At 39.9% G+C, this 12,962-nt stretch overlaps 1 protein-coding gene across 18 annotated transcripts in view; it reads left to right on the top strand.

The window, feature by feature from the left end:
- ZNF385D (zinc finger protein 385D) overlaps positions 1-12,962 on the top strand; it is a 554,298-nt gene that overhangs the window by 393,276 nt on the left and 148,060 nt on the right. Inside the window, exon 1 of one of the 18 annotated variants that reach the window (XM_083468260.1) lies at positions 4,351-4,378. The exons of 15 other annotated variants lie outside the window; for them this stretch is intronic. In XM_083468260.1, coding sequence (XP_083324386.1) covers positions 4,366-4,378 — 13 coding nt within the window. In that variant the 5' untranslated portion in view covers positions 4,351-4,365. Of the gene's footprint in view, positions 1-4,350; positions 4,379-4,418; positions 4,571-10,864; positions 10,890-12,962 lie in introns of those variants that run through there. 2 more of the 18 variants (XM_083468258.1, XM_083468261.1) reach the window with 2 other exon arrangements.

The following is a 12,962-nucleotide window of genomic DNA, read 5'->3' as shown; positions in this document are numbered from 1 at the left end:
TATCTTGAAGCACCTTCTCCCATTTATTCTCCGCTTTGCTAAGATCTGTAGATTCAGCAAGGTTCCCTTTCTGAGATTAATTTTCTTTGGCATGTGGAGCAGAGCACCACAAATAATCTAAATAAAAAAATCTTTCCATATCCTGTGCATCAAACTATCTGTGATTATTTTTCAGGAGTAGTGCTTTTCAACTGAAACAGTATGAGCACTGCCAGTTGAAAAAATATATATGAAAAAATGTGATGGAAAGGCAGTGGAACTTTTTTTCCTGCAATCTAAACTTCAGCATATCCAAGAGCAGGCCTTTGGACCTTTCAGTGAGATTTGCTTTCCCCTCTAAATATCTGAAGTCTTGCCTGCGCTGGAATTCTCTTCCTTAAAAGGCACAACAGATCCATAGCTTGAGAGACACTTAAAAGGCTTTCCATTTTGTCAAGCTTTGGGGCACTTTGATATCAGTACCTATATATCAATTTAGTGCGTTGAATATACCACAGTATGGCAAAGCTGTTGGTGGGGAGACCCGCATACACAGCCAGAGTAACATGCATGGTTGAATATACAAGGCATTTTTTTTCAATTTAAAACAAAGCAAAAAATGTTAAAGGCACATTCGATTGCACATCTACCTCTCTTCTAAGTGCACATGCAGCTTTGCACTAACATAGTCTTGGTTTTTAATGTTTACCATGTTTTATAGTTTTAATCACGATTTTAACTTGATTCAATTATGTTGTTATTACTATACACCTCAAGCATTTCTGAACTGGAAAGCCAAGTTGTAAAAGGTTTCAGAAAGATGGATTTCACATGAATTCAGTATGGAAATTTTGCAGGTTTCATGGCACTTCCTATTAAATAAAGCCCCCAAACCATTTAATTCTATGAAGGTTAGTATTCTGCATGAGATTGCATGCAGATATCCAATCCAATCCACACAGTATATGTAGTAAAACTGGTATTGAGAATGCTGGAGGGGGGCTTGGCTACAGGATATAGAATCTTATTGGTTAAGGTGAAAGCTGTTGGAAAAAGAAATGATAATACTGTAATGTATTTTGAAGGGGCAGAGATCAAGGAAAGGGGAAGTACCTATACTTTTTTACTTTAGCCTGCTATATTACATACCTCATAGGGACGCAAATGCGTGCGTGCGCGCGCGCCCACACACACACACACACACACACACACACACACACACTCATTCTTATATCAGTGGTTTTTGCACTTAGCTACTCATGAATATGTGTAGCAAAATTATATTAACATCTGTTCATGAAACACTTTTGTATGAATTTTCTCTGAATACATAACTTCTTACTGCTTTACAGGAGAAGAAAGAGTTTAGTTATATGGCCAGAATTGAATAGAGACAAAGCTTGTCATTTGATGCTTGCAGCAGGGCAAAACTGAAGGAACAGAAACCCGTCATTTTTGTAAATGTCTTGTTTTTGTTTATTTGCCCCGCTCTGCTTCCAGAGCACCTTACATAAAATCAATAAGAAACAGCACAGTCCCTGCCTGGAGCGTCAAGATTCTAAAAGACACAACACAAAAGGAAAAGGGCGGAGGAGAGAAGATGAAAACAAGCAAGCTCAGGCACCAGTTCTTAAAAGTGTTAAAGTTTTCAAAATTATCAGCTTGAATGAAAAGGGTTCAGGGAGAGGAAAACCTAGAGTGGCCCCTGTTTCCCATCACTTCCTCTTCTGCAGTCAGATGGAATGGGTGCTACTTGGTGGCACTTGACGGTGAGATGGAGCCAATACGCTTGTGTACATTTCCCCTCACTTAATCATGTATTTCTCATTAGGGAAGTGCAAAACTTTTTCCTTTAATTCCATATAGATTTCTGCTGTTACATTCTATGATTTCACATATCCACAGAGAAACTCATCTTTTATGATGGCACCTTCTAGTCTCATGAAAAGGGTTGTGTTTATCTTCCGTCTTCCTTCTTGTTTCCCCAACAGTTTGTATATCCAGCTGCCCAATCTAGAAATTTAGTTGCACAAGAACTTGGCTGTGCTCTTGAGTCCACGCTGGTCCAGGATTCCCATGTGACAGCTGATGACAGCATTAGCTGTGCTGTTTTCCAAATAGACATGATACTGAAGTGGTAATTCATGGTTGTGCAATATACATTCTGTACTGTGCTCTGCATGAGTGTGCCTTTGAAAAATACTTGGAAACTGAGACTGGTCTGAAATGTGGCTGCCAGGTGTTAACTTGGGTTGTGCCCACTCACTGGAGAGGAAAATCCAGAGAATTCCCCTGGCTGTGGTGGAGAAATTGATCTGCACTCTTATAAGACCAATTGTCAATTTCATCTATAGGAGGAGGGGCTGTGTCTCTCTCTAGTTTCTCCCATTCACCACCAGGATTCAGGATTAATTAATTAATCCACACCATTTATAAGATCGAAGAATTGTGTGCAAAGGCTGCAAACAGAAGCAGTGAAACTGATAAGTTATGCAAACACACACACACACACACACACACACACACACACCAGACACAGATACAGTGGTACCTCTAGATGCTAACGGGATCCATTCCGGAGCCCCGTTCGCATCTAGAAGCAAACATAACCCATGTCTGAGCATCTGCGCATGCGCGGGTCATGTTTCAGCGCTTCTGTGCATGCGCGTGACATCATTTTGAGCGTCTGCGCATGTGGCGAAACCCAGAAGTAACATGCTCCATTACTTCCGGGTTGCTGCGGAGCGCAACTTGAATGCACTCATCCTGAAGCACATTCAACCCGAGATATGACTGTACCCAGTGGCGTAGCGTGGGGGGTGCAGGGGGGCCGGCCGCACCGGGCGCAACATCTGGGGGGGGGCGCGCTTGCACTCGCAGCTCTCTGCCCCTACTAAAATCCACGGGTTAGGGGGCGCAAATTACTTGCCTTGCCCCGGGTGCTGACAACCCACGCTACGCCACTGACTGTACCTCTACAGTCACTTAATACTTTCTACTTTAAAGCTGAAACAGAAAATGGCAAAGGAACTTCTAAAGAATCATTACTGTAGTAGTTCAGAATTTTTTTTCTTCCATCATTGCTGTCTTAATACACAGATACTGTCCAAAATACTGCACATCCAACCATACCATTATTATTATTATTATTATTATACACCCGCCCCAGCACAGTTTGTACAAGAGTTTGCACTTCCAGTTTTTCCCCTGATGGAAATTAAATCAGATAGATTTAGACACAAAGAGGAAATATGTTATACTTGTTCACACCAGGGGAACATCTGTACCTGAAGGTGGAAAGTGGACTTTGGAGCTTCCCTCATTCCCGTTGCAATGCTTTCAAGATTTACTTTGGATTTCTTGTATTTTGGCAAATATGCAGTTAAAAAACTTAATTGCATTATTAAAATAAGTACCAAATAATTATATTTCAGGATTCAAAGTTTTATTTAATTGTTATGCTGTTTTAATGGGCTTCTTCACCCCTTCATTTTAATTATGGATACTCATTTTAATGTTTTGATGCAATTGTTTATTGTGTATTTTAATTATGTGTGACCATATTTTGCAATTGATTTTATACTGTATTTGGAAACTGTTCACAAGCCGTTTTGGCAAGTGAGTGGTATATAAATTAAATCTGATAATGATGCATTATCTAGTTGACTATGTATTTTTTGTAAGACCATTTAGTTCTATGAAATGGTGATAGGGGTTTAACCAGTTGCAAACCACTTCGACCCAAGGAATCACAGCCTTGATATCACAATATAGATGGGTATATAGGTTTGACAGCTTAACATCACCGCATGGCTTCAATTCAGGGATCATACACACTTTCCTCCTCATTTTCTAGGCATGGTCTGTGCTTTAAAGCTCTGTGTCTGAGCGCCTTTCCTGTTTTTGCTCCCGAGTTTTCCTTGTGAAAACCTGCTCTTTAAAGCTGAATTGGAGCAAACAACAATCCACTGAACACTCGGATGGTGTTTGCTGCAATTCACCTTTAAAGAGCAGTTAGAGCAAATGCAACACAGCTGAATATTCCATCCTCAGTGTTCTATAATTGCTACCTCGGTTACAACACCCTTTAATTTACATCACAGCAGCTGAAGAAGGTGGAAGCCGAAACACTTTCCTAGAAGAATTCAATATTTCTGTTTTGTTCCCTACTCTCTCCACCCCCTGCACCTCCCACACTTTTGTAAAGATATATGAAACGCAGATGATTGTGTTGACAGAAAAAAATATTCAACATGCAACTGAAGTACATATTAAAAAACTTCATAAATGACTAACTATTTACAACGTATTGAGAAGAACATAAATTTCAAGCTAGCAAGGCAACGGTTTAACTGTCATATTGTCACTTTCTCCAAAGACTAGCAGATGGAATATTCAGGTAACCCTGGAGACAACCTGCAGCCTAGACAAATATGTATACAAGCTCAGTGACACAGCTCATATACTGTTGTAACTCCAACAGATTGGGCCAGATACATGTATATGAATGCGAGTTCTTAAAGATGCATGTATAATGTCTTCACTTACATGTTTTCTGAGTAAATCATTATGTGTGAAGCCAGTGCCAGCGGTAAGTCAAAAGTATGCTCCTTCCCTATCCCTTTCCTCCTTCAGTATCAGCTATTGAATTTAGTGGGGAGCATCACTTACCAATAGCTGAGCTATATTTATTCCTAAAAATACACTTTCTCTTCTCTTATGACTCTCAACTCATATATCCAGATGTTGCTCTGCTGTCAGCTAATTCTTTGCCTCTCTTCCACACTTTGTGTCAACTGCATTAGGGACAGCAGCCCTGTTTATGAAAGGGTTTTATTCTAAATCATTAACAATTGGTGGTGTTTCAAGTAACTCATTACTTGGTCCAGAAGGGAGAGTATTTTGTCATTTTGCTTCGTGAGCTTGTAGCATTGTGAATCATCATCATTTTCTTGTTATTTAGTAGCAGTTGGGGTAACGTAGGAGAAAGCTGTATCTGATCTGCACATTTTCTCAATAAAAATTGTGTGATTTTAGTTAACCTCTCAATTTCATATCCTTTCATTATGGAGTGTTGTGTACATTTTGTTAAAAAAAAGAAATCGTTTACGTATCAGTGTTGGTCAAAGTACTATTTGTTTTGCTTTTTTTTTTACCCCACTGATATGTTCCATATTCATATTCTGCAAAAGAAAAAGGATCAGGTTTTTTTTATTAATGTGGTGCATTTTAATATAGGCACTCTTAACAGATTTTAGTAGGGAAAGAATTATCTAGTTTGGCATCTTCTGCTTACTGAGATTAGATCATCCGTTTTGCTACAGGACAATCCTACAGTGAAATTGTGTGGGAATTATTTTGGTGCAAAACATGATAAGACTCAGCTTTCCTTTCCAGTAGATTCCCTTTGTGATAGTTCTGACTACTGCTTATACCTAGTCTTATTGATCACCCTGTCTGGAGTTCAGAAGGAATAATTAGGTTAGTATTTTAAGAATACAGTGGTACCTCGGTTTACGAACTTAATCCGTTCCGAAAGTCCTTTCTTAAACTGAAACTGTTCTTAAACCAAGGCGGCTTTCCCTAATGAGGCCTCCTGCCACCGGTGCCCTTCCACTGTTCAGATTCCGTTCTTAGACCGAGGTAAAGTTTGCAAACCGGGACACTACTTTTGCGTGGTTTGTAAACTGAATAGTTCGTAGACACGGCTGTTCTTAAACCGAGGTACCACTGTATAAGCAAAACCTTGCTGGAGCAGACTGAAAGTCCATATAGTTCTACATCCTGTTGGCCAAACAAAGACTTTCGGTGGGGGGAACCCCATAGAAGGACTTGACATGAACATGCCTTTCTGCTCTTTGCATCAAGCAACTGGTACTTGGAACTTGGAGGTTCCATTTTTGTCACCATAGCTTGTAGCTGCTGAATGTTGTGAAAATAATGGCAATAAAAAAGAAAATAATACTATACATAGACCATGGGATTCACTACCAGGAGACATTATGATGTCTACCAGTTTTGATGGCTTTAAAAGGGCACTGGACAAATTCATGGAGTTTAAGGCTTTCAGTGGCTACAAATCATGATGGCTATAGATACTATATCCAAGATCAAAAAGCAGCATGACTCCGAGTACCACTTGCTAGGGGACAACTGTGGGAGAAGACTGCTGCATCAGGTTGTCCACTGTGTAAAACAGAATGCTGGATTAGATTGGCTGTTCTCATTCAACTCTTCCCATGACTGACCTAATAAACATGAAACCCCCCCCCCCCCTAATCTTCTGTCAAAGCCATCTAAGCCTGTAGCACATCTAGTGGCAGCAAATCCATGTGAATTATGCATTGTGTGAAAAAGTACTTCCCTCTTTCTCTATCCTTTAAGCCTCCACTGGGTACTTACTAGTAGTCTTTTCCCCCTTTTTCCTTTTAAAAGAATAGCCTCCCAAACCATATGTCATAAGGGAAGTGCTTCAATCTCTTGATCATTGTTGTCCCTTTTGTCCCTTTTCCAGCTTTAGGGTTGATCTGAGATAGGAGATAGGATAAGTTTATCCTATTTTTTAGTATTTGATGTTGTATTGTGTTTTTACTATTTTTGTTGTTCTTGTTGTTAATAATAATAATAATAATAATAATAATAATAATAATAATAATAATATGTGTACACACTATGCAAAATACAGGCCTAATCACTGGTTATATAAATGTCGTATTATCCTTCTGTTGCCTTTTTCACTGCTGCTGGTAGACTGAGTTAACATTTGCACTGCACTACCCACTTTGTTGTCAAGATGTCATTCCTGGTTAGCCACGCCAATTCGAGCTGCACATGTGAAGTTGGGGGTTTCTGCCTCATTCGTAAATTGTGTTTCACTTACATGTGTTGAACCTGAACAACCATATGTAAACATATGAATCAGCCCCATTGGTCCATAATGGCCCAGGCTGGTCTGCACTGATTGGCCGTGGTTATCCAGGGTCTTGGGCAGAAGTCTTTCTTGTCATCTGCTACCTCCCTGATTCCTTTAAGTGGAGATGTCAAAAATGGCACCTGGGAGCTTATGCACACAAAGCATGTGATTTGCCACTGAACTGTGTTTCTACATTGAACTGGCTGTTTTGTTGCCAGTCCACCATTTTTAAGAGGTCATTCTGGAGTTTTTCCACAGCCTGTTGGGGAGAGGTATCAACCAAACACATAGCTTGGTTTACTTACACACATCATCTACTGTTATTGGTTTATTGGTTATATTGGCACCTCACAATAATGTTCTTGTGGTCTGCTGGTGTGAGTTTATCTGCACACTTAATATGTTGATGGTCCTGCACTGTGAGGTGGGTGATCCAGTAAACTAGCTGTGCACTATTGATATGTTTTATTTATTTACAGCAATTTATATTGGCTGACCAATAATAATGCTCACTGGGTTGTTCACAAAATGAAAATAATAAAGTACATGGCTTTATAATAATACTAAAATACAATAACCATAAAACATGAAACTGCGGTATAAGTATGCTGGCAAATTGGTTTTTTAGCATAACTAAAAAATACAGAATAGAACTGTGTTGGCTGCATGTTTGCTTCGACACCCTGTTGAAGGTGTTGCGTCACCTATTCAAGGTGTTACCCAAGCCTTTTGGTCTCTAGGGGAGGTCCTCCCTGTAGTCCCACCAAAAAGGGTGGCCCGTTGTGTGAAATAGAGCCTTCTCTGTTGTGTTATGTTGTGTTATCCTATGGAACTCATCTTCTGTCATGGAGACATGGAGGTGGCCTAGAAGATACCCATTACCTTTCAGAATGTGGAGCAAAACACTTGTGGAATAGCAGTCTACTCTTAGCTCCTGTCCTGAGAGAGAGAAAGGACCATTTAAAGCCTTTAGGAAGTTCCATTTGACATGGCTGAGCTTGGGCCTTGTAACTATTGGCTTATGTTCAGTCTGAGAGAGAACCGGAGCCAGAGAGTCAATTTCAGATCCTTGATTTGGCAGAACCCCAATAACACAATTGTTGAACAAAGAAAAAAGCTATTTCGAAACCCGCATCAATTGTTGACTAGTTTATGCCTGACAGCATAGATGTTTATAACACTTGTAAATGTAAGTGATAGCTAACTACAAAACTTATAAAAACCTTATAAATGTCTAATCCCATTGTGAAATCTATCCAGCCTCTGGCCCCATTCAGGTTTTTCCTTTGTAAGTACTAGTAAAAAACAAACAAACCCCGAAATATCTTATCCCGCCATCTCAGTTAGATAAGTACTCTATTGTGTCTTTGTAAATGATACCTTTAAACACTACTTTAATCCATATTTTAGTCAGCTCAGGGTGGTTCAAGTTACAGCGTGTATATAATAAAGTAATGTGCTCAATTCTAAAGAAATCAAAACAAAAACAATGAATATTTGATTGTTTTGAACTAGCTGAATAAACATAGGGCCCAATCCTACCATTTTTAGGTCCCTTTGACTGAGGTCATGGTTGGTTTTCCTGTTGAAATAAAGGGATTGAAAATGCTTAACTTGGCTTGATTTTGCCCTTAGTATTTTGCTATATGCTTTGGAGTTGCTGGCATCCTACATACTTTCCAACATTTCTCAGGTGAAAATAGCGACATCCTATTCTACATCAGGAAGCTTCTCCCATGCTTAATCTTGCTGCACGCATAGACGTCATATACACATCTACATCGGATCCCTCTGCTCAACCTGCCTCGCAGGATTGTTTTAAAGAAAAAATACGCAAAGGAAGGGATTGTGTACAACACCTTCCACAGATAAATGGAATAATGAAATTATTTTTTTAGCTATAAGCTGCCTTGAATCCCTTTGAGGGGGAAAAGATGGGATATGGTGATGATGATGATGACAGAAACTGAGAATGATCAGGAACATACCAGAGAGTAAACCCTATTGAACTCAGTGGGACTTACTTCCAAGTACAAATGTTTAGGATTGCAGTGTAAGGCTGCCCAGTCTGTACCCAGTTACCTGAGAGTAAGCTGCATTGAATACAGAGGGACTTACTTCTGAGTAGACAGTGTAACATTCCATTCACAATAACACAGCACTCATTTCAAAACATGATAGCAACATAAGAGAGGAAAAAATAATTTCATTTTTTAATCCCGTTGTGGTTCTCTTGAAAGAGCAAGTTATGTTCAGAAGACAGTGGAGGAGAAACTTCGAAAATCTGCTGATGATATAAGAGTCCTCTGATTAACAATTCTTGCACGTGTGTGCTTATTATACCATAAACATGACCTTTATAAAAATATTAGGAAAAACCAACTGTGGAACTTGCCAGGTCAAAGCTTTTTTAAATGTCAACAAATACAATGTCTTTACATTAATGTGGCATTACAGTATCTAGCAATAGATTTGCTAGCAAACTCTCCCCTGGGGTTTTAATGTTTATATTTAAGGTGTATTTAATGGTGGTGGGGATTTGTCTTGATCACTGATGGCATACATACATTATTTAATTGTATACCACCTTTCCACAATTCAAACCATGCTCAAGGCAGCATACAACATTAAAAAAACCCCTGTAACTACAACATAGCAAGTCATAACCAGTAAATAATACATTAAAAATACAAAACCAAAGAGCCATTTCCACATAACTCTAAAATAAGGATACAAAAAACTCCATAAACAGCACCCCAGCCTTATATGTTTACTTCCCCATCCAGAATTATGGGAAGTGTAGTTTGGTAAGAGTACTAGGAACTGCAGATTGGGAGGTGGGGTAATCTACAGTTCCCAGGATTACTGAGTGCATGTGCTTTAAAAGTGCCTTAAATGTGTGATGTGTTTGAAACCACTTTGTTGGATGCCTACAATATTTAGTTAAATACAACGAAATGCCATAATAGAAGAAAATAGGTGAGGCATTGTCTCACCTCTCTCTCTCTCTCTCTCTCTCTCTCTCTCTCTCTCTCACACACACACACACACACACACACACACACACACACACTGCACTCTGATGTGAGGGTAGATGTTGTTCTTTTTACTTTTTCGTAAATTAGCTATAAACAGCATTATAGATGCTACATACATAAAAATACTAGATAATCATCTCAACACTAATGATCATTTTTTAAAAAAAACAACAACAACCCTGTGAATACATTCCAAAAGACTTTACTAGAAATAACTTACAGCAATATTTCTTAACTCAAGACCAACAGTTGCACAAATAATGAAACAGCTTGCTTCACATATGCAAAACAATTGTAAACAACTTAAGCTTGTCTTCTCATGCTCAATTGTAAGCCCATAATTAGTACCTGGTGAAAACCTGTCATGAACTGGCAGAGCAACAGGGAGGAGGAATAGGAACCTGGCGAGGGGGTGTAGCCATGAGTGGGACACACTGGGGCAAGCTGGGGTTGGGGAAGAAGAGGTTGGTATAGGCAGTACTTACAGAGTGATGGAAGATGACGAGGGGATGGGGGTCAGTGTGCAGGAACCAGAGCAGCAGGACCCATCACCAAGAGCCAGAGGGGGCCCTGTCTCCACGAACATGGCAGGCTTTGACATGTAGGGAGCAGCAGGAGTGGCTTTCTAAGAGGCTGGCTGAAGTAGGCAAGGGCCCATAGCCCAGCTCCCTAGCTGGTCGGGTGGGGCTAACTAGCTCTGAGAGGAGGTGTGTGATTCCTCAGCTGAAGTAGGCTCAGAACAGATAAGGGTCACATGCCTCATCAAGTCCAGATGCTGCAATCAGCATGCAAAGTGAAAAAGGACAGCAAAGCTGAGGTGCTGTGTCTGCTCAACTGCCCATGTTGATGGACCTCAGTTTGTATACTCCAGGATCTTTGCAGTACTGTTGCTTTGGTTTGGACTTTGGAAAAGTTGGTTGACCCTGGACTGGGGATTTGACATACTGACATGCTGCCAGGTAGGCCAGCAATTCTGTACAAAACCCTTCTCTAATGCAATGTTGTATTATAGCTGTCCTGTCTGTTCTTTTAATCTAAGAAACTATGTTAGTGTAACCATCAAGGGTATACTTCCAACATCTATTAAGCCAATCTGTGGAGGAAAGTAATTTACTGCGTCTTGATTTCCTTGCGTATAGGTGTCACAAAGTACAAGACCTTTACATTAATGTAGCATTACACTGACTAACAATAGATTTATTGGGTTTTAATGTTTATGTTTAAGGTGTATTTAGCAGGTGTAGGGAATTTGTATTATCATTGCATACACACCACACATTTGAAGCACCCTCCTCCCAAGATTCCTGGTAACTAGCTTTTAAGTTTGCTACAAGTTGTAAACTGTAGTTTTCAGGATTCTTGAGTGAGTCAGATGAGCATGTAGTGTTTGGTGGGTTTGTGTATAGTCATAATTGTTAATGACTCATTTGCAACCTCTTTGTTATGAATATAGAATCATAGAATTGTAGGTTGGGAAGGGACACCGAGGGCCATCTAGTCCAGCCACCAGTGGAACCGCTGCTATGCAAATGTTTTTACTTCATGCTAATGAAATGCCATAATAATATAAAATAATAAACATTATTATAGGGTGGTGTATCATCCAAAGTCCTTCTAGCTTAGAGCAGGAGCTAAGGTGTTAGATGTATTTTGTTTTCCCCTTGTGTGCATCCAATTCTCTTCGTAACTGTTTCCCACAGATTTCAATGGTGTGATAATTATTTATGCCAATTCCATACCCCCAACATGTTGAGTCCCAAAACTAGGATGCATGTCTTCCTGTCCATGCTCCCATCTAAGATAACAGAGCCCAAAAGACACACATTTCTCAGTGCTGTGCTCTCACACATTTTCTGAGTGTTGCACAAGATTGTGGCCCTGAAAAAGCCACAGGTGTGTTTTTTTTTGGGGGGGGGGTGTCTTGGTGTGAAATCACATACAATCACTGTGACCAAAAAGGCTACTGTGCTCTTACAGGGGGGAAAACCAGGATGTCCTGATTTTTCCAAGACACTTGAGGGAGGTATGCAATTCTAGGCTGGCATAGATGGGGGCGCCTCACCAGTGAATAATGGGGCCTTATGAGATTAAAAGGCTGCCTTCAGCTTGCCCATCCCAATGTGTGCTGTAACACCAGCTATTGTCAGCAGGAATACTCATGGTAGATCTTTGCCTACAGAGCTTTCTGTACACATAACAAGGGCCTCTGCAGCATATGAGGCCTGCCCACCAACAGAGTTCATCTTTGCAGGCAGCAAAGATGCCTGCAATCTCTTCTCTTTCTTTACCAGTGGAGCTGTTGGGTCAGGCTCACTCTGCCCACCTGTTTTGTCATATATACTAGCAGCATGTCAAAGAACAATCTAGCATTTGTATTATTTAAGTTGCCTGTGGGAGTAGGAGAAAAAATAAGAGTTAATTGTCAATCCCTGTGTTAGATCTCAGATGACTGTAAGAGTTCGACTCATTGCTCTCACATCAGGGTTCATCGCTGATCTGTCATTGCTTCACTGTTTTACACACAATGACTCTCAGTCAGATGTCTGAACTGTTTTCATTGGCAAAACTCAAGAGGGGGAAAGTGTGAGAGTTAAAATCTGAAAGTTCTGTTTGTTAAGGGTGTGTGTGTGACACATAGAATTGTCCCTTGAAATCAACAAGGATGCATGCAGGTGACCTGGAGCTGATATTCCCTGGAGTGGAATTAATTGAAGATCATATGCATATATCCTTTCATTCAAAGGTACTAGAACTTTTGAACAATAGTGTGGGACTTTTGTTATGAGCTACTGAATGGAAGTTTGATCATTTCAACTGCATAGCGCTGGCCGGCCCAGTATTCTGTACTGGTTATGTAACTTATAAATTGGTATATTTTAAAAAATGGATGATTAGATGTTACAGTGCTGTATATTTTTCTTCCACATTGGCCCTCTTTTGATGTTGCAGGATGCAGGGGATAAAATCAAAGCTTTTTCTCTTTTTTCTTTACCCATTTTCTTGTCTATTCCTTTTGACAGTTTCAGCAATAC

The sequence above is a fragment of the Podarcis liolepis genome (genome assembly GCF_965112155.1).
Source record: "Podarcis liolepis genome assembly, chromosome: 12".
Classification (NCBI taxonomy): domain Eukaryota; kingdom Metazoa; phylum Chordata; class Lepidosauria; order Squamata; family Lacertidae; genus Podarcis; species Podarcis liolepis.
This window is presented reverse-complemented; position numbering and strand designations above follow the sequence as displayed.